Source organism: Pongo abelii, chromosome 11 (assembly GCF_028885655.2).
Source record: "Pongo abelii isolate AG06213 chromosome 11, NHGRI_mPonAbe1-v2.0_pri, whole genome shotgun sequence".
NCBI classification, from domain to species: domain Eukaryota; kingdom Metazoa; phylum Chordata; class Mammalia; order Primates; family Hominidae; genus Pongo; species Pongo abelii.
Genome location: NC_071996.2, coordinates 60,583,598 through 60,609,930, shown reverse-complemented (window position 1 = coordinate 60,609,930; position 26,333 = coordinate 60,583,598). Strand labels below are relative to the sequence as shown.

Sequence of the window (26,333 nt, the reverse complement as noted above, 5' to 3'; positions counted from 1 at the left end):
TGCTGGCAAGAAATGGCAGGCAAGGTGCAAAGGGGCCTGAGTCAGCAGAGCTGGGTTCAAAGTCCAGCTCACCTGTTTCCCAGCTCTGAGAAGGTGGGAAAGTTATTTAACCTCCCTGAGCTACAGTCCTGTAGAATACATACAGAATGAAGTTTTTCTCTTGTAAATGTGAAGAGCCCTGCAATTGGTCTCCTTGTACCCTGGCCTAAGGCTTTTTCAAAATCTGGATTTATCTCCATTTTAGGGTTAAGAAATACTCTAGCTCCAAACTGATTATAACCTTTAATCCTTGTGGTATCTTTTTACCTTTATCAATGATCCTCATGCAGTTCTCAGAGTCCAATATCCTTCATTGTTGAGAACAGCAGAAGAATATAAACATGGAATTAAAGTCAAGATTCTGCTCCCTCTCATTGAACTGTGCTAAGGTAATATTATAAAGACTAAATATTTCCCTAAGTTACCAGTGTCTGTCTAAGGAAATAACACTGAATTCTTTAAAGAAAAGCCACTGTGAGTGCTGCAAACAACTAGACATAGAAGAGGATTTAAGCAGAACCTAAGCTTAGACAAATATTAGGCTTCGTATATTGCCATGCAAGCCTGTGTCAAAAGGCAGCACTGTCTTTAAAACATGAATACAAGTTAAACATACTTATCACAAGTTCACAGTACAAGAGGATTATCATCTTTAATGAGAATGTTTGGGGCTTAATTAAAGTAGATTTTGCTTTAAGAGAGACACAGAGATGTGCATATTATAAAATGATAGGAGAATGCATTTATTGAGCATTGCACAGTGCTTCCATTGAACAGGTTTACATTATGCTGAAAATTTAGCTTTGGAATAATTGGGTGAATTCCACTATTTCCCTTCTCCTGAATCTTTGTTAAAACAGCATTGGATTCCCAACTCTCTTTTCTAAGATAATGAGATCAGGATAGCAACAGTGACTTCTGGGTGTCAGTGGCCTTATTATAGGTAGTTTGTCCACCTACCAAATATTGAAAGACCCAGAGGTTGTAGATCTAGCAAAATAAATATTTGTATAGACCTTAGACCAAAGGGAGGCTTGACTTTAAGGCTTTACTTCCTCCTTTGTGAATAGTTAGGAGATACTCCTAAGTCCTTTAGACAATTCTAAGCCACTTATATGGCTGGGGAATAAAGATTAACGTTTGCAGTGGCCATTTTCCATGGTCAAAAAGAGTCTAGTGGCCCTTTTTTTTTTTAATTCATTCACTCGTTCAGTAAATATTGAAAGCCCATATGGCAGGCATTATTCTAAGTACTGGGGATACAGCAATGACAAACAAGGTCCCTGTTCTTACGGCACTTATATTCTAATGGAGAGAAATAATCAATATATGCCTTTATGCATTAATATGCATGAAATAATATATAAGTTAATATATAAACAGACTGGAAATATAGTCAGTAGTGGTAAATGTGATGCAGATAAATGAAATAGAATGACACTATTGTGAGTGAGTGAGTGTAGGTAGTCATGCAAGACTTTTTTGAGGAGGTGAGATTTAGGGTGAGATGTGTAATACTAACTGCAAAGATAATAAGTGGTAATCCACATGGACCCAAGGCCTCCTTGTGCTAAGTAGATCTAGAAAGATCTGTTTCTGCAATGGTCCAAACTCAGTGAGTAATTCATCTAAGTTAGTACAATGGTTCTCTAGAAGACCTTTGTTTATGTAAGTATTTGTTATTTATAAGCCATCACCTTAGTATGAATTCAGATTGGTTATCCAGTCATCTGGTAGTACTAAAGGAACAGAAGAGGTCTCAGAAGGCTGTCTGGAGAGAGAGGATAGGGTGGGCCATAACTAACAGTAGCAGGGAGGGGGTTAGGGAGACATGCCTATGGGCCCTGGGCTCTTGGTGCCAGGTGAAATCTTTTTTTCCATATTGCTTACCATCAGATGTCCTCTCTAACTTCCTCTGTTTCAGCAGCTGTCCATGAATGCATTCTCAGCCCTTCCCCAAGCAAGCTTTTCTGGCTCACACAAAGTGCGTTATAAATGGGTTAAAATCAAAAGGTGCCAGGTGCCAGCTCCCAAGCTTCAGTGTTATGGGAGCAGGATGTTATGAAGTAGTAATGAAAGAAGAGAATATGATAGCATCCTATCCATGGGGTTTTCTATACTTGGTGGTCTCTATACTTGGTGGCTGATCTTCCAAGGGGCAGCATACCAGGAATCCACCTTTTAAAACAGTAGTATCTGAGGCAGATAAAGAGCCCCTGGCACCATGAAGACATTCGGATAGAAATACTCCCAAGAACTACAGAGCTGCAGATGCAGCTTTTAGTGTGAATGTTGGCAGCCTAGAAGGGGTCTACTCCATGAAAGGCTGCAGCAGTGGCCTGGGAGAGAGCTGTCTGCAGGCGGAAATCAGCTACCAGCAGGTCCAGCAGCAGCATAAGAAAGAAAATGCAGTGGAGGGTGGTAACTACAGAAATGTAGAGAAGAAAGCATCCAGGAGGGAAACCTGCAGGTAGCAGAGAGAGGAAGGTCACAAAGATTTGCAGCAAGGACAGAAAGGCTCTTAGAATAACTTCACTTAGGTTTCTGCAACATCCTAAACAGAGAAAGAAAGACTCAGAGTCCCTAGAACTCTTCTCGGCTGCCAATTGGTGCCTCTTAAGAAAGAACTGCCAGTCATCACACAGTTTTCATGAAGGCAACATGTTGATAACTCGGCATTTTATGTTTAACTATTAATAAAGTGGTTAACAAATTATGTTACACTTACACATTAGGTGGAGACATGACTCAAGTGATCACTTGTTTATATAATAAAGAAATGTGAGGAGGCATTTCCTGGAGCAGAAACATCTGAATCCAGGTGTCCCTGCAGGCTGTGTGGGGTGCTGCTTTCCCACTGTTACTAACTTGTAGAGAGAAAAGCAGATGCTCTTGTTCTCTAAAAGAGGATATTAGCAATGACCTTCAAAAGAATACAAAGATGGGCTGGGCGTGGTGGCTCACTCCTGTAATCCTAGCACTTTGGGAGGCCGAGGCAGGCGGATCACTTGATGTCAGGAGTTCAAGACCAGTCTAGCCAACATGGAGAAACCCCATCTCTACCAAAAGTACAAAAGTTAGCTGGGCATGGTGGCACGAGCTTGTAATTCCAGCTATTTGGGAGGCTGAGGCAAGAGAATCGCTTGAACCCAGGAGGCAAAGCAAAGATTATAGTGAGCCGAGATCACGCCACTAAACTCAGCCTGGGCAACAGAGGGAGACTGTCTCAAAAAAAAAAAAAAAAAAAAAAGAGTACAAAAATGCATTGCATGTTCTTCCCACATTTTTACCAATAATTTACATGTACATGTATTCTGACAGATGCAAGTAGCTAAGGATAGTGGTTCAACAATTAATCTCCTTAGAACTACAGCTTTTTTGTAAAATGCATTCTTAGAAATATGACCACATATATTCTGTTTGTAATGTGTAGATTAAAATTCATTGACTATAAGGACAAGTATTGCAAGTCAAATTCCACTTATAAAAATGAAGCTTTATTGTGCTGTAATTCTTTACTTCTTTGAAGCCTTCCTTTCTGTGTATCAGGATGCCACACTTCCCTGGTGTACTGCCAACTTCATGGGCCGCTCCTCCTTGGTCTCTCCCATCTCAATTAACTTTTAACGTTTAAGCAAGGACCTCTTGTCATCTGTGCCTAGACTCATTGTTTGTTATCTTACCCATTGCATAGTTTTAAATGCCATCTATATGCTTTCAACTTAGAATTTTGTGTCTCCAGTCCAAATGACCCACCTAAACTCCAGATTCATAAATTCACCTGCTTGCTTGGCCTCCATTTTGATGTCTACTACCCTAACGTCTTCACCCCAATTTCTTCTATCCCAGTTATGACAACCTCATGCTTCCAGTAGTTTAGACCATAAACATGGGAGTCATTTTTAACTCCTGCCTTTCTCACCAAATTTACATCAAGTTGTCAGCAAATGTTGTTGGGTTTGTCTTCAAAATGTTTCTACCATCTGACTACTTCTCACTACCTGCGCTGCTATCGCTTTGTCCATCAACTCTCACTAGACTACTGCATTCGCCCTCTCGTTCTTCTCCCTGCTTCTGTCCTTGACCCCATTCGGGTCTTCCCAGCTCAGCAGCCACCGTGATTCAGTTAACAGAATCAGGTCAGATCCAGCCGCCTCTCTATTCAGAGCTCTCCAGTGGCTTCCCATTTCACCCAGAGTGAAAGTCATTGTTCTCACAGTGTCCTACACAATCTGTACATCTTCCCTCTCTCCTTCCATTTTCCACCACTGCCTCTCCCCTCCTGATCTCTTCCCTGTTCCTCCAGTTCTCCTTGAATGCTCCTGTCCGTGGCCTTGGATTTGCATTGAACAGAATGCTCTTCCCCCAGATATCCAAGTGGCACGTTCTCCTCCCATCCTTCCCTGACCATGCTCTTTAAAATTATGATTGATGGACTATTTTAGGAATATTTTGTTTGTATCTTGTCTCAATAAATTCAATTGTAATAGAAACTACCAGCCACCACCAGGATGAAGGAAACCGAACTTGCTGTCGAGTCCTGAACATGTCACCAATTAGCTGTTGAACCTTGAGGTTTAGTTTCCTTATTTGCGTAATAAGAATAATGTCCTGGCCACTCACAAGATATTATGAGATAATGTATATTATGTACAATTATAAGTCATGCCTTCAGCCCAAAGTAATATATAGCTGGACCTCTTTTTCTTCTCCTAAGGTGTAAAATTAGCTTCATGGAAGAGGACAATTTGACCCTAAGCATTCACGAAAAGCTTACCTTTTAGACCACAGAGTCCACACATAGCTGCAAACACTGTAGATTCCATTTCAATATTCCTGACACCAGCTTTATATGCTGTCTTCAAGTAGTCTAACTTTTTTTCTCTGGAAAAGGAGCACAGTGCTCCATCTAGTCGGCCTTGGCCTGAAAGGGAGGGGAGAACGTTTAGTGACTTGATGTCCCACCCCACTGACAGTGGCCTCGTAGGAGGCTTGCTGTTGGCTGGAGCACTCTGCAGCTGTCTCTAACTCTGCAGCATGCTCCCCGTGGAGGATAAACTGAGCTGTGTGACTCTTCCTACCAGAGGACCGTGGAGTGAGGCTGTCCCTGGCTGAGGAGTCTCATATGTAGGAACGAGCCTTCATGGCCGAGGGCCTCAGTTCTGGGGTCAGTAACTGCTGAGTGGCTGCAGCAGCCAGCACTCTGCCCAGGGAAATCAGGAAGCGGGGGGTTGCTGTGAGAGCTGCCCTTTGAAGAAAATCTCAGGTTGCTCCAATGACTGGGGAATGGCCCAGGGACGGGTGCTGGGAGAAAAAAAAAGAGGTTTCAATGATGCTAAGCTACTTGAGGATCAGGACAGTGTTTGGACATTCCGCCTCTCCATATGCCTTTGTGACATTGTCCACCTTCCCCCTTTCCGCACACCTCTCAGGCTGCACACCACCCCTTGTGATCATCACATTTTCCTTTCCAGGCTGCTCCCAGTGTTCATTCATCACTGAATTTCAGCTGTATCCACCAGTGCGGACAGAAGCAAGGAAAGGAAACCCTGATGTCATTACTCCTTCTGTACCCTGTGCACACCCAGAAATAGACCTCCTAATGCCTCCTCACTCCTGAGAAGACCTGGATTCAAGCAAGTGGGCTAATAACACTCTGTTGCCATCCATTATTTTCACAATCCCCTTTTTGGTGCTCTTTCCTCTCTTTTTCTCCCTTTCCTCTATCTCTTTCATGCTACTTTCACCCCTGGCAGTCTGCTTCCCCTTGTTCCTTCTCTTCTCATTAGAGCTGCGTGCCAACACCTCTGACAGAGTGCTATTTAAGCTGATTCAAACACAGACATCGCAGAAGCCAAGTAGGTAATGTCGACACGAGTGTCTGGTCTGAGGGGAGCAGCTTCACCTCACCTTCAGCAAACGTAGCCCCAGATGTGGGTCAGGGCTTGCCAAGGCTGCCATGCATATATTAGTATACATTTTTAAATGCTAGTTATTTCAAAAAGCCAGAAATGTGGATGTTCATATAAAATCTCCAGATATTGTAAATGTTGGCAAAATAATTCACATTTTCAAAAATACCGTGCAGGCCAAAGGAAACATTGACTTTAACAAGCTTCCATTTGCAAACTCTGCTTTAACATATCAGTGAGTGACCCTCGAGATGGACTATGAGTCAGTGGCCTTGAACAGAGGGTCCCAACCCTGTCGGACCCCAACAGCCCTTCTATTTTACAACAAATACGTGGTGAAACCGCCTTTACTAACCGGAAGTAAAATGTATAGATAATATGACCTATCTCCAAACATAATTTTTTAAAATTCAATATATCTTAAGTTTGAGCTAAAGGGAAAATAAAAGTAATTTATAATGAAATAGTATGGATTTTGAAAAGAATAAAACTACTGCCAGATTTTCAGAATGCCCTTCAAGGCATGGTACCAATACTGTGTAGATTCTTTCTTCTGGGACGAGAAAGAATCGGGGGTCTGTCTTTGAAGGTTTCTTCCCCTTGGCCCTTCATCCCTAGTAGCAAGGGCTGCTGCATAGCAGTCACCTTCAATTTGTCCCTAAACTTGGTTTGGGGACCCCTTACTCATGGCTGAGAGACAAAAACCCCACTCTGAGATCATGCCATCCCGTGGGATTTGTACCCCCTCCCCAAGCATTTCTCCCCATTTTCTGGCCCACTCTTTCCGGGGGACAGGATCACTTTTGAGGTATAGATAAATGGCAGAAACATAGAATCAGCATACTTCCCTTCTCTTAGAGCTGCTAATTTAAGTTAAAGGCATAAACAGAGATAAGATTCTGTGAAGCTCACTAATTGCATTTTAGTGTTCAATGTGTTCTTGGAGGATTAAATCCACCCTCAATATAAATTCATTCTGCTGCTCGTTATGTCTTTGTGTTTCTATGCTTTAGTAAGTAAAAAAGGCTGTTTCATTTCCTTTTTAATCCACAAATATTAATTTTCTAAAGTAGAGTTGTTAATATAAATTATGGTTTTGAATAATAAAGAGTTGCTGGCATTTTTCTGTTTCCCGCACAGTTTATAAATTGTTCTCACCTTCATAAAAATCATAGGTACACATTGTATGTCCAATGAGGGTTGGGAAGTTGGGGATTTCTTTGCTACAGTTGAACAGTTCTTCAGACAGTTCCTTGTCAAGTTCAGTACTTCGGGTGACGATGTTGTCCAAAATGACCTGTTCAAACCGGGGCTTAAAGGAGTCTACAGCTATATCCGTTATTACAACAGTCCCTGGTGCAATCCCTGCAATGTGGGAATAAATGATTACAGAAGAATATTGTTTAGAGTTTACTTTTGACACATAGTATGTAACCTATTCTAACATTAATGCTAGCTGCTAATGAGTCTCCCTGTTTTCAACTTTAAAATTATTTTCTTTTCCAAATGCAATTAAATAACATTCAGAAGAGGCATTTACATTTGTTGTCTTTTCAAATGCACATTTACAATGTGATGGGGTTTAGATTTCAAGACAAACATGACTCTTGGACATGCAAATTAGTGCCAGACTTTGGGCTCAAATTTGAATAAATTAGGTCAGGAAAAAACTAAATAAGCCTGCCAGCAAGTAGCTTTCATAAAGTGATGTGACTTCTTAATATTTAATCTTCTCTGCAACTTCTTGATTACTGTAATTTCTTTGCATCTCTGTCCTCTTTTTCTTGTGATTCTTGTCACATTTGTTCTCTCACCGACTTCATGTAAATCAGGCCTCTTGGCTGACCTTCCATGGCTACAAAGTCTGGGTTGCTCAAGGGACTTGGGCTTACTTAAGAAACTATTTTCTGCCAACTGTTAGTCTCCCTGCCTGCCATGCCCTCTCATCCTCCCCCCACCTTTTCATCACACACCAAGTCACTCTTCAGGTGTCAGCTTAATTTACTTCCTGAAAAAGGTCTGAATCCACAGAAGGGAAGCAAACAAATGAAAAAATTAAAAGGCAACACAGATAGGTTACACTAAATTTCCCCAGGCCCATTTTTGACCCAGCTTTTGACCCAGTCTGGTTTCTATTTAGAGCCTGAATAAGAAGATATATCTTCATAAATGCCCTAGACTCTCTCTGTCCTAACACTTTTTATAATTACCCATTTGTTTATCTTTTTCTCTGATAGAACATAAACTCTATAAAGTCAAGAACTATGTCTGTTCACTGCTCTCTCCTGGTCTAGCTCTGTGCCTGCCACATTATAGGTACTCAATAAAAATTTGTCAAATGAGTGAATGTTTTCACAAAGATGCCATAGATTATAGTTCTGCAAGCCTATGGTTCATAAACCAAATCCTGTCTTTGTAAATAAAGTTTTATTATTCACACAGCCACACCCATTTATTTACATATTGTCTATAGCTGCTTTCAAGCTCTAGAGGCAGAGTTGAGAAGTTGCAATAGAAATCACACAGTCAGCAAATCCTAAAATATTTACTATCTTGTCCTTTACAGAAAAAGCTTGACAATCCTTGCTATAGAGTATAGACTTATCCTTCAGGGTGGCATAAATTTTGATATTGATCAAAGTAGACTTAATTACAAAATGCTTTAGAAGATCCAACTAGAGACCCAAGGTGGCCACTGATAATAGAGCCTTGTTGGGTGAAATACTTTTTTTTAATTTATTTTTTTTTATTTTTTTTTTTTGAGATGGGGTCTTGCTCTGTCACCCAGGCTGTAATGTAGTGGGGTGATCTCAGCTCACTGCAGTCTCTGCCTCCAGGGTTCAAGCAATTCTCCTGCCTCAGCCTCCAGAATAGCTAGGACTACAGGCACATATAACCACACCTAACTAATTTTTTGTATTTTTAGTAGAGATGGGGTTTCACCACATTGGCCAGGCTGGTCTCAAACTCCTGGCTTCAAGTGATCCACTGCCTCGGCCTCCCAAAGTACTGGGATTATAAATGTGAGCCACCATGCCTGGCCAGATAGTTTTTAAACAATCCAAGTAAGTGGCTCCTTGAATTGTTCCCAATGTCCTAAGAAAGTCATTGAGAGTGAAGTTGAAAGTGTATACATAAAAATGATGTTATTTATATGCCATCCTAATATTTAAATGTGTTAGCGTATTATGTCATGGTTAAGGTTATTCAAAGGTCAACATACTATTTAACTGAGTACTTTATGCTTATTAAGGTGTGTTGGCTCATGTAGGAAGGGATCATGTAAGCGACAATACTGTGTACATTTCATCTCCAAATGCAATACTGCTTAAAACAAAATAAGCAAATGCATCTTTTTGATGAGCTAAGAGTTCTTAATGAGGATAAAACTTCAAAATGAAGGTGTCCACACCAGCACAGTGGGTTAATTTGCCACCATCCATGGGCCTTCATTGTGTGCTGTATGTATCATGTTGCCATGAAGTAAAAGACCATAATCAAGAGCTGGATGGTCATCGGAGCACCTTGCCCATGCTGGTGTTCATTAGTATCAAGTGGTAACCGTAGCAGTCAGGACTTTACAATGCATGAATGTTGGCTATGAAGGCAGATCCTTGTAACCCACAACCCAAGAATTATGAGCAACTTTAATAGCTATGTTATCTGAAATTCATGCCCAAATGAGTAGTTCCCTACTACTGATTATTTGGGGTATTGTTGGATAAACTACAATCTAGAAGGATGCCTGGTCTAACACTTATTGCTAACACTCTACTTGTCTCTATGGATGAACATCCACAAAGGTCCTACTTTCTCCCAGATGTAAGGGCCTTGGCTGGACTTTATTCCTGGACCATGGCTGTGGAAAGGCCATCATCTTTTCCAACATGTCTGATTTCTAGTGAAGCATGGCTGAGCCATGGTGGCTTTGTGATGTTGAACACACCACTTCTCCAGCTACTTGTGTGAGGATTTCTGACATCCCTTTTTGCTCCATAAATGTCTAATTCTACCACCATTTCTTTTCCCAAATCTCAGCCCTTTTTATAATGTCCATTCAGTTCTATTGCCCTGTCAACCAAAATTCTCCATTTACCATGTGCAGTCTGTATTTGCACTTTGGTGACATGACAAAATCATACCCTGACAAGATGTGCTCCTTAAGAAAAAGCTGAAAGTTTTGAGGAAACCTCAAAACTTCATCACAACACATTCTGGAAGCAAAACCAAGGCCTCTTTACAGCTGCCTGACAGGCCTAAGAAGAAGGGAGGTCGGGAGGTTCTGTGAAAACTATAGGAAGCATCACTTACGCCTTCCCTGAAAGCTTGGCATGGTTTCTTTCTAGTGTACTGATGAGGAAAAGATACAGCCAATAGAGGTGACGTAGTAACTGATGTGAGCAAAAAGCAATGTTTTTCTAAGAGCTTTGCAGTTTGCTCACTTAGCTGATAAAACTGGGACATTTTTGTGATTTTTTTTTTTTACTTGAACACACTTATTTCTGTCACTTTAAAAAACTCCTAAGACTTGAAATTCGCCCCTACCCTCAAAACATATCTTCTAGCAATTTTTCTACTCTTCCCTTTTTAAACACCTAAGACTATCCTGCAGTAGGCAGTAAGATCTCTCCCTGTGGGTTTCTATAAAGAAAAGAGGAAGAAAAGAAAAAGGCAATGTGGGCGGAATTCCTTAAATTTCCTCAAGTCCAGCCTTCTGACACTTTTTAGCCCATCTGGGCTTTTGCTGGGCTCTGAATAGGATGGTATATTTTGGCAGCTACCATGTATGTAAGGATCACTCAGTTCTAATAGTAGAAATCAATCCGTCTCACCTATTCCCCCTGATGTACCGATTCTAATAATGGTGACGTCGCTGCACCGTGCATGGTGGAGTAATTTGATGAGTTCATGAAGCATAATAGAAATGGAGGGGATGCCCATGCCGTGCTGTTGAGAGAAAGAGAAAGTCATCATACATCTTGCAAAGTGATACATGAACAGGACATATTTTCTTCCATCATTACAAGTTAACAGGCCTCAGATACATTTACATAATCATTAAGACTTTGCCAATGCTGAGGAAAATGTAAGTCCTCCCTAATTGGCGCCTACATGACATGCTGACAGATGTGTCCATCTGTGAAGATCAGAGGGAGGCATCTCACTGCCAGTTCTGTTGACTTCAGCCCTCATCAGTAAGAGCAGAAGGCGGGGATGGTGTGGTATACAGGTGTGTCGGGGCGGTGCCATTTCCCATCTTCCCACTGGGCTCTTCATGATGAGCCTTTGAAAAAGAGCTTTTTGCACGATTGACTTGATTTTGAGGAAATATAATTTTGGTTGCCAAATCATCAGTCTTTTTCAACCATACTAAATGAAATAGTGAATCCATTTCATTTGCTGTTAATTTTGTGTGCTCTGAAAGGTACTAGAGTAGAAACATGAGTTAGATTCCCCACTTAACAATTTTAAACTTATACTGAACATGGAAGTGAGTTTAAATTACTATAGATCATGACCATAGCCCTGTTTTTTTCAGTATTCAGGACAGTGGAATCAGTGTCACCAGAAAAGGGATCAATCAACACAGGCTACAGGATTTAGCAACTCCTGGTGGCTACATGATGTCCTAATAACTCTCCAGAAAGATCCTCCATTCTGTAATTTGCAGAAACTGGAACTGAGTTCAAAACTGGTAGTAACTTCATTCCTCACATAACAGCAGAGAGTCAAATGTGCTCTTCAGTGTGTCCTACTTTTGGACAAAAAGACTTTGGAAAACCATTGGCCGTGACCATGATGTTTTCACCTGAGCTTCCTCCTTCTATCAAGAATGTTGAGCTATGGAAACTTCGAACCTCTGCGTTCCCCCTTTCTGGTTCCCATTGCATATGCCCTGACTGTCAAATGTTTAGTAAGCATCCTGGAGCCAGGAATCAAACTTGTATTGATTTGTATATCCAAGATTAACAAGTTTGGGACTTTGGAACTGGCTCTGTGACTAATGAATAAACGCTCTAAGTATTATTTTTTCTTACCTGCAAATTAAGAAGATGAATTATTATTTGATCTATTAGATTCCTTCTAGTTCAGACATTTAGTAAGTTAATGATTGTCACTTATTATGTGACACGTTGATAAAATGACAAATGGACTTGTGCTGTCTTTCACACACACGCACCCCATTCAACCGCTCCTGGAGAGGAAGAATTTTCAAAGAAGGAATCACATTTGTCAATCCCCTGCCTGCCTAGTAAGACCTGTTTCTAATTGGTAACCTTGGCATCACACATATTTCAGGTCTTTTTCCCAGGCAGGACAGGATCAGTCTATTGCTGTTTTCATTTCTTACTCGGAAGTTTTACTGCTTATTTATGGTAGTGTCACATTTTTAAGAAACTTACTTTTTTATCCTTCTCCATTTACTATACAAAAAACAGTTATAGTCTAAAAGTCCAGCAAATGTTGGTAAGAAAAAATTTGCCAAGATCAGTGGATATTCAGCTTCCTTCTAATGTAGATATTCTGTAATGGTTTATTGAATGCACAAGTGAATAACTGAATGGACTCTCTCATTTGAGCAGGTTTCAGGCATTCTTGGCCCAGAGAGGAGATCAATTTAGCTGCCTTATTGGTGTTGCATAATTTTCCCTTCTTTACTGCAGGTTTTCATCAATGATTGTCCACACTGTAGGGCAATCAATGGATGATGCCTATTCCCTATGATAGGAGCCACTTACAGCTCAGTTCCTTAGAATTGCCACCCTGTGCAGGAGATTCTTCCCCTGTCCCCTGGCATGCCTGCCTGTGCCTCTTTTGAGGGTTGCACTGCCCAGAAATGTGATGGCTTCAGAGTTATTGCTTCAGAATACAGCCCTGTGCAGAGAGACAAACATGGGAAGGCAAATTGGATGCCTATGCACATACGCCCTCATCAGTGTGTGCCCAGCTGAGTCCAAGGGGGAAATGGTCTGTATCTTCCCTAAAACTGCAAATCATTCCCCTTTCATTTTGTCTTAGGACACTGTGTGCTTCCATAACTGTTCACATGTTCTAAATGCAGGAGAGTAATTCACAAGAGCTCAGTAGAAATGCATTAGTAGCTTTTCAGCGAGCTTATTATGGTGTTAAACAGCAGCACTTTAGCAGTCCTGAAAATTAGCCTCTGTGTACTAAAAGCTCAACATTCCCAAAGCTGGGTAAGGGATAGAAGAAGGAAAATTGCCGTGGCAGGGTTGAGGGGTGTTAACCAGTTACAAAGTAAAGAGAAAGGAGGGGTGCTTTGAGTATTTTCCCCCTAATTTGAATACCTAAGTGGTAACTAATAAACAAAAATGATGCTGCACGCTGTGTTCTGCCCTGGGGGCTTTTTCCAATAATGAACTCATACCTGGACACCTTGTTTGATTGTGTAAGAATGCGAAGCAGGAGGGAGAAAGAACTCCTACATGTAAAAGTTCCCACTTTTTTCTCTAGCCTGCAATGACTAGCTGAAATGCAACCATGGATACTTACACTGATGGCGAGCACAGGCCCAGTTTTGTACATACAGTATCTGTCTGTCCCAGCACAGATGTCTTTTATGTCTTCTTCAGCTTCCTCCAACCCGAGCTCCTTGTGCATAAACAGTGCAAATGCTTTCATTCTGTTGGGGCTCCCACCGACACAGACAAACTGTTAATAAAAATAAACAAGGGCCTGCCATAGTTACTGGGATAAGAACCACGGGTCAGTTTCAACTCTAATGTTTTTATTTTACTTTTTAGTTAATTTACTTAAGAGCACGTGTAGATGTCATGGTTTATGTTCCATGAATTAGCTAATTTGCATCATCCTGTAAATAAGGCAACAGATGCAAAATTTTTTGCACTAAATTTGTAAAGAAAATCACAAAATCAAAATAAATGTTGATATTATTCAAGGAGGTGTTTCCTGGTGTTTATGTTTATAGTGAACACCAACCAGCATCTTAAATTGACATAGTCAGCCTATTGTTGAGCATTACCATGACATATGCTTAGGATGTAAGTTCTGAGGCCACAGCACGTAAGTGATGTAAGAGCAAAAGGAGAACTACCAGTTTTAGGTATGTTTTCTGATTCCCCATCGCCCATCATACATTTGTATTGTGAAATGGATTATGTGAACTTAAAATTTTAAAGGAATCATGTCAAGACTTTTAAATTTCTTATTCAGAAGAAATTCTCATGGAACAAGCCTTATTATTGTAAATGTGGGATCTCCCTGTGGCATTTCATCAATTCCAGTGATTTATTTTTGTTTTTGTTTTATTCACATTTTACCTTCTCTGAAATTAGGATAGGTGTTGCAGTCAAGAGTGTCTAATAGAAGATGGTAATACAGTTGTCTGGCAGTTACTCATACAACAGTCTGTTTAGGGGTACAGTAGCCCCAGAGACCAGGAATGGGAGAGGTGGATGCCAGGGAGAGGCGCAGAGAAGCACTACAGGTCAGCAAGAAGAGGGTGAGCAGTAGCAGACTCTCACACCCAGGAGGAAGCACAGGCCACAGCAAGGTGGCAAAAGTCAAGTCCTCCCGGATTCTGAAGTAAGTGGTGAGGAAAATGCAAAGAGAGAGACGACAACATAGTGGCGGGTCTGCCCTTTGAGGTTAGGTAAACCTGGCTTTGAACTCCAACCCCATCAGTGAGTAAGAAACTTGCTCAGTGTCACACAAATAATCTCTGTGCCTCAGAACATCTCCAAAATAGGAAAAACACAGTACCTCTCAGAGAGTTTTGAAAGAAGAACGTGAGATTGCATATGGCAAAGGACATTGCACAAGTCCAGACACGTTCTCAGTGATGTGCAAATGGTAACCATTATTTTTTATATCATGTAGCAATTTTCTATTCCTGCTTCTGAGCTTGCTTACTTTTCCTATATTGCAGAATTTAGTACAAATGAAGCTGGTTTGAGTCCTCTAGTGAGGAAAAGGCAGTTGGTGGTATCTGGCTGATGTGGGCAGCAATGGACAGAGGATTGGGAGGGCTAACAAGGTTCATCACAGGGATAAAGAATATCTGTCTAACAAAATACCTAACTGAGGTTATAGAATAGGTGGCCCCATTCACAAATGATTTACTCTAACTATTGGGTGGTCTGATTACATGATGCATCCTGTTTCCATTTAGCAATAATTCCTGAGCTACACTCTTTCTCAATTAGGGGTGTAATTTACCCTGTATCCAGGCCCTCTGCTTCTCTTCTACCCTTAATATTGTCTTTTCTCTGCCTTCTTATGAGTTTCTCTGATGAAGCCTTAAGCTAGTAATGAACTGCAATAGGAGTCAGCCATGAAGGCTGGTAGCAAAGAGGTTAAGACCGTGGTTTCAGGTGAGTTTTAAACTTGTTATTGATAATTCATAGAATTTTCTTCTTTGTTGGTATGGATAGTTAAGACTTGGCTCACGATCTAAGTCCAAGGAAATTTTTTTTAACACAGTACAGTAGTTTGAAAATAACCTCATTGTGTGGTGCCAGTGAATGTAAATTACAACTATTCAGATTGACCATAAAACCAAAACAGATGTTAGAATAGCTTGTGGTTTGAATTCTCCTTTGAACTGTAGATATTGCTATAATCAACAGAAATTTTTGAATATTTCTGGAGACATAAAGATCATATGCACAGATAGAAGCAGCTTGGTTCTTAAAGCCTTCCTTACTCCTAAACCAGACTCACTAAACACCACCTCTGGGCACAATTTTCGGTCTGGCTGCTTTAATGAGAAGTAAAATATGGCTGAAGACCACCAACCAACATTGACCTTAAGTGACACTTACTGTGTTTATGTCTCAAACAAAATGATCAGTTGTCCTGGTTTTATCAAAGAAGTTAGAAACACACTGGGAAGGAGTCAGAGGCATTACAAAAATATGTTAAGGACTTTGCCTAATGACTGCCAGAAAAAAACTCAGCTTTAGATATCCCTAGTATCTTAAAAGTCTTAACTATGCCATGTCGTATTAATCTGGCCTATTGCATTTTATGCATTTTCTGTGTTAACAAGGGAATATAAATACATTCAAAATGCATATTACATGGTCTTATAAAGTAATAATTTTGCATATTACTAAAATTTCTAGTGAGAGATTAGAGGATACCAGTTAGTGATTTTATAAAAGACATATTTGGATGTTGATATCGAATAGATAACTTCTTTTTTTTTTTTTTTTTTAGAGTTCAATTTACTTATTTTTATTTTGTTGCTTGTGTTTTGGTATCTTACATAAGAAATCATTTCCTAATCCAAGGTCACAAAGATTTATGTCTATGTTTTCTTCTAACATTTTATAGAATTAAGCCTTATGTTTAGGTCTTTCATCCATTTTGAGTTAATTTTTGAATATGGTGTGAGATAGGGATCTAACTTTATTCTTTTGCATGTGGATATCTAGTTGTCCCAGCACCATTTGAAGAGATGATTCTTTTCACAATAAATCGTCTTAGTATGCTTGTTGAAAATCAGTTGTACATAAAGGTGAGAGTTTATTTCTGGTCTCTCGGTTCTGTTCTAGTGATCTTTATGTCTAGCCATATGTTAGTACCACACTGTCTTTATTATTATAGCTTTGTAATAAGTTTTGAAGTTGGGAAGTGTGAGTCCTCCAACTTTTTTCTCCTTTGTAAAAACTATTTTGGCTATCCTGCATTCCAGGCATTTTGATGTGGATTTTATTAGAAGCTTGTCAAGTTCTGCAAAATAGGCAACTGGAATTTTAATGGGAATTGCATTGAATCTGTAGATTATTTCTGGTAGTATAGTTATCTTAACAATATTAAATCTTGCAATCCATAAGCATAGGCTATCTTCCCATTTATTTAGAACTTTCAAAATTTCTTTCAATAATGCTTGTTGCTTTCAGAGTATAAGTTTGCACTTCTTTTGTTTATTTGGTTCCTGTATGTTCCTGTAAGGTCTATACATCCCACTTCAAGTTGCACAACATTGATTAAAAGTAGATTTTTAAACATTAAATATGTTTACTGTAATCCTTAGAGCAACCACTAAAACAAATAAGCAGAGAAACAAAACTGAAACAAAACAAAGAGATATAGTCAAAATATAACAGATAAATAAAAATGGAATATTTTAAAAATGTTCAACTATCCCAAAAGAAAGCTGGAAAGAGGAACAAAGAAATGGAAAGCAGAGGTTAATACACAGAAATCAAATATAAAATGGTAAACCTAAATCCAAACATATCAATAATTACATGAAATGCAAAGTGTCTAAGCACCCAATTAAGACACAGAGATTTTCAGAATGAATAAACAAACATATGCTCCAATTATATGCTGTATATAATGATAATGATACAGGCAGATTAAAAGTAAAAGAAGGGAAAAATATAGACCATGCAAACTTTAATCTAATGCTGGAATGACCATATTAATATCAAAATAGGCTTCAGAGCAAAGAAAATTACCAGGGACAAAGAAGGATATTCCATAACCATAAGAGTCAGTTTACCAAGAAGACATAACATTCAAAGTGTATAAAAACTAAAAACAGAGCTTAAAAAATAAAGCAAAAACTCACAAGCTTAGTTTGAGACTTCACCTCTCTCAGTAATGCATAGAACTAATGGAAAGGGAATCAGGAAGACTTAAATGTTAAACCTAAAACCATAAAAACCCTAGAAGAAAACCTAGGAAATACCATTCAGGACATAGGCATGGGCAAGGACTTCATGACTAAAACACCAAAAGCAATGGCAACAAAAGCCAAAATTGATAAATGGGATCTAATTAAAATAAAGAGCTTCTGCACAGCAAAAGAAACTACCATCAGAGTGAACAGGCAACCCACAGAATGGGAGAAAATTTTTGCAGTCTACTCATCTGACAAAGGGCTAACATCCAGAATCTACAATGAACTCAAACAAATTTACAAGAAAAAAACAACCCCATCAACAAGTGGGTGAAGGATACGAACAGACACTTCTCAAAAGAAGACATTTATGCAGCCAACAGACTCATGAAAAAATGCTCATCATCACTGGCCATCAGAGAAATGCAAATCAAAACCACAATGAGATACCATCTCACACCAGTTAGAATGGCAATCATTAAAAAGTCAGGAAACAACAGATGCTGGAGAGGATGTGGAGAAATAGGAACACTTTTACACTGTTGGTGGGACTGTAAACTAGTTCAACCATTGTGGAAGACAGTGTGGCGACTCCTCAAGGATCTAGAACTAGAAATACCATTTGACCCAGCCATCCCATTACTGGTTATATACCCAAAGGATTACAAATCATGCTGCCATAAAGACACATGCACATGTATGTTCATTGTGGCACTACTCACAATAGCAAAGACCCGGAACCAACCCAAATGTCCATCAATGATAGACTGGATTAAGAAAATGTGGCACATGTACACCATGGAATACTATACAGCCGTAAAAAAGGATGAGTTCATGTCCTTTGTAGGGACATGGATGAAGCTGGAAACCATCATTCTCAGCAAACTATCACAAGGACAAAAAACTAAACACCGCAAGTTGTCACCCATTGGTGGGAATTGAACAATGAGAACCCATGGACACAGGAAGGGGAACATCACACACCAGGGCCTGTTGTGCGGTGGGGGGAGTATATAACCTTAGGAGATATACCTAATGTAAATGACGAGTTAACGGGTGCAGCACACCAACATGGCACATGTATACATATGTAACAAACCTGCACGTTGTGCACACGTACCCTAGAACTTAAAATATAATAAAAAATTTTTCTTCTTTTCCAACATTAGCCTTTAATTCTATAAATTTCCTCTCAGCACTCTACCCACATTCTGTAGATATAATATGTTGTATTTTCATTTTTCCTCAGTTCAAAATATTTCCTACCTTCCCCTGAAATGTATATCCTGCTTTGTTTGGGTGGAGAATTTTATAAATGTCCATTAAATTTGAATAGATAACTTCTAAGGATCCTCCACCGTATGTATTAATTGTCTGAATCTTTCTAGTGAGTATGGCAGAGATTGATTAGCTGTTCACCTAAACAGTTTGCCCTTCTTTCTGGGCACCCAGCTAAACTTAACATCTCAGCCTCCTTTCCAGTTAGACGAGGTGATTTGTCTGAGTTCCAGTGACTAGAATTTGAGCAGAAGTAACGGGTACCATTTCCAGTCCTAGCCCATAGAAATCTCCCATCCTACAAGGAGGATGTATTGGTGACCCTACATATTGTCTCTCTCATCTGTTGGACAGGTGTTGACACACTGGGAAACAGCAATTTATGCCTTGAAGGAAACAGAGTAACAATTATGGAAGGAGCCTGGGTCCTCGAATCACCAGTTGTAGGGAAACCATCCATCAACCAAGAACTCCCACTTTGTACCTAATGTGAGTGAGAAGTAAACTTAAATTGTATTAAGCTACTGAGATTTTGCAGTAGCAAGTAGCAAAAATTTTTAAATATGGTAAGAATATGAAGGAAATTGGAGTGATTGCTGGAGTCTGAAGTTTCAGCTTTATACACACAGAGTTCTCCTTTCTTTGAAGATAATGCTGTTAATAATGATTATCATCTCTGTGAAGACAAGCCTGAGTTTTCAGGTACTGATGGATTATGTCCTCTTTTCTTAGCCATGACTGCTGACCTGGGATTTAAGGGACTCAAGAAATTGAATGTAGAATGTTCTCATTCAAAGAGAAGAACATGGCTGGAGGAAGGCAAGTTTCTGAGGAAACCATCTATGAGAATAAATCAGACTTTACATGCTACCTTGAAAAAATTCTAGTTCAGATTAAATGGCCAGTTCTGAACATTTGGGGCTAGGTTACCTGCTCCTCAATTTACAAACACACACACACATACACAAACACACACGCTTTTGCCTTCTATTCATCAAAATGGCTCAATCAGTAGAGTTGCTATCTGATGGGATAAAACATGTTTGAAATGGAGCATGTCTTTTTATCCAAAAGATAATTTACTGAAGGTTCACAACCAGGTGGGTGGTGAACGTATAAGGTTGGGTAGTGGTTATGACAGACAGTGTGTGAGAATAAGTGCTGAACAAAGTCTGGACAGGCAGACACATGAAGGTCTGGTTCCTGGGATTATAACCGAGATGAGACAACTATGTGTGCGCGCGTATGTGTGTGTGTGTGTGTGTGTGTGTGTCTGTGTGTGTGCGTGCGTGAGAGATACGTACATATGAGTCCCCTTATTTTTATCTCTAAAACAAAGCTTTCCATCGCAATAATTTCCCAGAAACTAATACTTGGAGTACTAAAAAGTACTAAAACATAGTGCTTTTGTTTTTTTGTTTTTGTTTTTGTGTTGTTTTGTTTTGTTTGAACAGAGAAAGAGCCATTATTTTTTTATCGGAGAAACCTAAGGTTTAATCTCAGCTGTTTGACTTACCAGCTGTGTTGTGCCTATTACAGACAAACATATATTATATATGTGTTATAACACTATGTATATATTTGAGCCTGGGTTTTCTCATCTGTAAAGTGGAGATAATAACTAGTTGCTGTGGGGGGTGAATGTACCATTTGCATGTGCCACACAGAGTCTCATATATAGAAAGCACTCCATAAATGGTAGAGGAGAGACAGACACCCAAGATATGTAGATAGCAAATCACTTTCTGTCTCAAATACGTATCTCAAGTCTTTTAAATGTACTAACCAGCTATGTGCCTTAGTTCATTAATTGTGAAAAGTCTTTCAATTAATCAGAGTCATCCCTAGACAAGGGTCCTGGGATATTATTGTGAGGCATGAACCTCAAATCTAACATTTGAATTCTGGTACAGTCTGGTTATTGAGTATTAAAGACCACCTTGATCAATGACTCTTGGAGCATAAGTAAACCAAAACAGCAGCAGGGGAAGAGGTTACATTGAGAAAATGAAGTGCAAGATAGAGGGAGGCCACACAAAGGCAAGGAGCACAGCCTGGAGAGGCGTGAAGAAAGGGTGGGTCACCTCGCTGCCAGGACACCCACCCACACCCTCACACCTTCCTTCCTAGGAGAGAGGGAGCAGGAGAAGGCCACTCAGCACCTACTAATCATAGGCATCATACATCTATTTCTTCTCATTTTCCCATCTTTTTTTCTTTCCCTCCCTCCTTCCTTACTTTCCTGTTCCCTTCCTTTTCTTCTGCCACCAACCTCTTCCTCCTCCTCCTTTTTAACCTTCCCCTCTTCTTCCTCCCCTTTCCTCACCTGCCTCTTGACCCACTGGGTAAGTGAAAGAGCTAGGATTAAATAATTATGGACTATCCTGAGTTACTGTGACTCAAAGGGTCCTCCTAGTGCAATGAGCAAGAACCCTAGAGATTGGACTTGGAAGAACTTGGTCCAGGTCTCAGCGCTACCACTCTATGGTGTAACTGTAACCTTCTTCCACCTCTCTGAACTTAATTTCCTTGTTTTATGGAGAGAGTTAATATCTGCTTAACCCACCTAAAAGAGTTAAATCTGCAGATATTAGTGAGATAGTAGATGTGACGCTTTTATTTTTGTTCTTGTAATTGCTAAAGAATGAAAAAGTCAGATGAAAACAGCGCGATTCTCCATTAGTGATAAGTTGATATAGTCTTTTGGAAAACAAAAGTTCTTTAAAAATTCAGTCTCTTTGACCGTTTCTGTGAATCACCCTAAGCAAATTGGCCTAAATGTAGAAAATCTTTAGGTACAAAATATTCATTTGATTCCTGTTTATAATGGAAAATATTTTAACACATAAGTCAATAATAGTCTCTCTAATGTATGGTATACCACTTGACACCCATAAATGATATGTTTCAAAAGAATGTAATAATATGGAGAAACGTTAACGATGTAAACCTAAACGATGAAGTGCAGAATGCAGTTATATAATTACAACTATTTTAAAGTCTATTCATTAAAAATGATTGAAAGAAAAAAATGAGTTGATCATGTCTATGTTTAGGTGGTAGGACTATTGGGTGTTTTTTAACTATCATATTCTTTTTTATATTCCCTATTTTAAATAATGTACACAAATTGCTTATATGTCAGATAAAATAAATAATGCAGAAGTACAATTTTATGGTAGTATTTAATAAATAATTTGTATGAAATATTTCTTATGAAACAAAAAAGTCTTAATATGAAATATTAGATAATGTTTATTTTCCAGAAGTGAAATAATATTATATTGTTAGTTTTGTTGAGTTATTTTTATGATTTAATAAAACAAGAACTAGTGAGATTAAGCTATAAATGTAGATGTTAAATAGTGAGCTGAATCTGTTAAAACATAATGAATTCTCAACACCCAGCAGTATTGTCAATAAAATTGTATTTATCTCCAGGGGCCAGAGTAGCCAAATAACATGTTTGCATTAGATTTAGTTTGGGAACCTTTATGTCTTGTTGAGGTGGAAATGATTGTTCATGATATACACATTCCAAATTGTTTCAGAGAATGAGTGTGACTTCAGTTCCTATTGGGACTTCGCTAGCCAAAGGTGCATAGATTATTTTGGCAAGGTAAGAAGAAAAATTAGTAGAGAAAACTCAATCATTTTTCCTGAAATTAGAAATGTTTTTACCACATCTCCAAACATTGCTGGTAGGTTGTGTGTTTTTGTTCCCAAATCCAAGTGATAGAGAATGTCTTCATCCATCGAATCCAAGTAAGGATTTTTAACATGAACAAACCTTTTTCTGGGAAAAAAAAATGACACAAAGAAGATATTAAAGAATTTTGAGAGAAAGCTAACAAGAAAGAAAGTCTGAACATAAACCTTCCTTTAGGGTTAAATTATTTGTTGAGAAGCAATGTAGTATAACAATAGTTATGGCTAATATTTGCTCACACTATGTGGCAAGCATAGCACTGAGCATGAAAATGGCATGAAAACTGCATATAACAAATGCATTAACTCATTTGTCCCATAACTGCTCTATTAGCTGGGTAAGATTAATAATTTGGTTTACAAAGAAGCCAAGGCTTACAGAAGTTGAGAAACTTGTGCAAGATTAACAACCAGTAAATTACGAAACAGTCATTTCTATTCAGTTCCGACTGTAATGGTCATCTAATTTCTTTGCATGGGAGGCTGTGGAATATAAACTACTGGGCTCTGGATTCAGTTTGCCTGGGTTCCAGTACAACCATATATATCCTAATTGTGCAACCTTGAGTAAGTTATTTGTATTTTATTTTATTTGTATTTTATTTTATCTTCTCAAAGTGTAGCATGCATAAGAATCAGCCGGACACTTCATGGACTCCTCTTCTGGAAATTCTGATTCAGTGAGTTGCTGATGTGTGTCTGAATTTGCATTTCTAGCAAGCTCCTCATTGGTCCTGATGTTGATGGTCTGTGGACAACACTTTGAATAGCACTGCCATTGAGGACTCCACCACCCATGCTGAATACACCACTTTCTATCCACCCCAGTGGCCATGGCCCTGGCTCAAACCCCCGTCACAGTAGTGCTAGCTAGAACACCAATCCTTCCTCTCTTTTATTTGTAAAATACCATGAAATGCAAGACAGTGAGCTGATGACGGCTATAAGAATGACCTTAATTCAATCTAGGTCATTCAATGAATGACCTTAATTCATCAATGACCTTAATGAATCTTAATTCATATTTATGAAGCATATCATTGTAGCTTTTGGTTATTTGGGTAGTAATCATATGCCACTAGAGTTATTAGTGATAAAAGGTATCTACCCCCACACCACAGTGGGTCAAGACGTCTTTGTCAAGAACTGTCTGGGACTTCTTTGTTCTTTGTTCCTCCCATTTCTGTCCACACGCCTGCCCTCTTCTCTTCTCTTCCATTCTCTTCTCTTCTCTTCTCTTCTCTTTCAGAGTTTTGCTCTGTCACCCAGGCTGGAGTGCAGTGGCCCAATCTCAGCTCACTGCAACCTCCACCTCCTGGTTCAAGTGATTCTCCTGCCTCAGCCTCCTGAGTATCCGGGATTACAGGCACCTGCCACCATACCCAGCTAATTTTTGTATTGTTAGTAGAGATAGGATTTCACCATGTTGGCCAGGATGGTCTCGAACTTCTGACCTCAAGCGATCCACCCACCTTAGCCTCCCAAAGTGCTGGGATTACAGGTGTGAGCCGCCATGCCTGGCCTTTCCACATGCCTTTCATTCCATACACTTCAAAACATTTTACCAAGCCTTGCCTCTTCCTATATCTTTATTGATTCTCACTTTGGTTGTTCATTAAAATTACCAGGGAGCTTTATTTTTTTATCTTTTTTTTTTTATACTTTAAGTTTTAGGGTACATGTGCACAACGTGCAGGTTCGTTACATATGTATATACGTGCCATGTTGGTGTGCTGCACCCATTAACTCGTCATTTAACATTAGGTATATCTCCTAATGCTATCCCTTCCCCCTCCCCCCATCCCACAACAGGCCCCAGTGTGTGATGTTCCCCTTCCTGTGTCCATGTGTTCTCATTGTTCAATTCCCACCTATGAGTAAGAACATGCGGTGTTTGGTTTTTTGTCCTTGCGATAGTTTGCTGAGAATGATGGTTTCCAGCTTCAACCATGTCCCTACAAAGGACATGAACTCATCGTTTTTTATGGCTGCATAGTATTCCATGGTGTATATGTGCCACATTTTCTTAATCCAGTCTATCACTGTTGGACATTTGGGTTGGTTCCAGGTCTTTGCTATTGTCAATAGTGCTGCAATAAACATACATGTGTATGTGTCTTTATAGCAGCATGATTTGTAATCCTTTGGGTATATACCCGGTAATGGGATGGCTGGATCAAATGGTATTTCTAGTTCTAGATCCCTGAGGAGTCGCCACACTGACTTCCACAATGGTTGAACTAGTTTACAGTCCAACCAACAGTGTAAAAGTGTTCCTATTTCTCCACATCCTCTCCAGCACCTGTTGTTTCCTGACTTTTTAATGATTGCCATTCTAACTGGTGTGAGGTGGTATCTCACTGTGGTTTTGATTTGCATTTCTCTGATGGCCAGTGATGATGAGCATTTTTTCATGAGTCTGTTGGCTGCATAAATGTCTTCTTTTGAGAAGTGTCTGTTCGTATCCTTCACCCACTTGTTGATGGGTTTGTTTTTTTCTTGTAAATTTGTTTGAGTTCATTGTAGATTCTGGATATTAGCCCTTTGTCAGATGAGAAGATTGCAAAAATTTTCTCCCATTCTGTGGGTTGCCTGTTCACTCTGATGGTAGTTTCTTTTGCTGTGCAGAAGCTCTTTATTTTAATTAGATCCCATTTATCAATTTTGGCTTTTGTTGCCATTGCTTTTGGTGTTCAGGGAGCTTTAAAAAAAAAAAAAAAAACACTGGTGACCAGGCGCTAATTAATTTAGACTCTCTGTATTTTAAATCTAAAGATTTTAAGTATTTTTAAAATCTTCTCAAATGATCTTTAGTGCAGCCAAAGTTGAGAACCCCTGCTTCAGGCCTTTGTCCTTCAAACATCCTTCCCCCTTTCTTCCACTTTTCACCTATCAAAATTCCAATTTTCCTTCATGGTCCAATTCAAATATTACCTCTTCCATGAAGGCTTTTCCAAGCATCTTCTCTCCTTGGTCAGTATTAATTTTTTTCTCACTGTGTTCCGAAAGCATTTGTTTCATGCTAATGCTGGTAGATAGCATTTCATATTGTAATATAGTTAAGTTTCCATCCCTCTAGAAAGACTGCGAATCTCCTGATGCAAGCTATCTCAGATATCCTTTTTGAATCCCTAAGTTTTAACAAATTATATTGTTGAATTAAATTTAACTTTTCAGAAAGTGGAACAAAATACTATTAATTTCCTTCTCAAAAAAATCTAGAGTAATAGATTTTTAATTAGTTACTGGGTCATACATACCTTGTTTCAAAAATAAAGTATTCCATGGTGTTAGTACACATTACTACTACAGAACAAGCTTCAAAATCTCAAAGCAAAGGGACATTTCCTTTCTTCTCTTGTGAGGCAAGAATTTATCCCTAGTCCCTTGTTATACAGTGTGTGGTCAGTGAACCAGCAGCATCAGCAACACCTGGGGAGCTCGTTAGGAATGCAAAATCTTAGATTCCACCCCATACCTGCTGAATCAAAATCTGCATTTTAACAGACTCTGTGTGATTCACATGCACATTAAAGTTTGACAAACACTGCCATCAACTTTTTCTTCCGAATTCTATTACACTTTCTGTTTCACTCTGCCAAGACTACTTTCATGACCTGGAAATATTCCTTTGGATTCCCAACTGAATCTATGAATCATTACTCTGTAAAAGAGTCTTATTCCTCTACCCTAGTGATTCCAAACTCTAGCTACATATCAGAACCACCAGGGGCACTTTAAAGAGTACTTATCCCTAGACCCTATCTCTAGAAATTTGG

The 26,333-nt window shown here is 39.2% G+C and overlaps 2 protein-coding genes across 2 annotated transcripts in view; one reads left to right on the top strand and one right to left on the bottom strand.

The window, feature by feature from the left end:
• Window positions 1-6,295, top strand: part of CCDC148 (coiled-coil domain containing 148) — a 330,389-nt gene extending 324,094 nt beyond the window's left edge. Inside the window, exon 16 of the transcript XR_008522611.2 lies at window positions 5,514-6,295. The gene's annotated coding sequence lies outside the window, so the exon portion shown is untranslated. The remainder of the gene's footprint in view (window positions 1-5,513) is intronic.
• Window positions 1-26,333, bottom strand: part of UPP2 (uridine phosphorylase 2) — a 141,385-nt gene that overhangs the window by 6,664 nt on the left and 108,388 nt on the right. The window contains exons 4-9 of the mRNA XM_063712609.1: window positions 22,528-22,642; window positions 21,347-21,349; window positions 13,467-13,625; window positions 10,784-10,898; window positions 7,110-7,316; window positions 4,817-4,963 (exon numbers count right to left, since the gene is read on the bottom strand). Coding sequence (XP_063568679.1) covers window positions 4,817-4,963; window positions 7,110-7,316; window positions 10,784-10,898; window positions 13,467-13,625; window positions 21,347-21,349; window positions 22,528-22,642 — 746 coding nt within the window. The remainder of the gene's footprint in view (window positions 1-4,816; window positions 4,964-7,109; window positions 7,317-10,783; window positions 10,899-13,466; window positions 13,626-21,346; window positions 21,350-22,527; window positions 22,643-26,333) is intronic.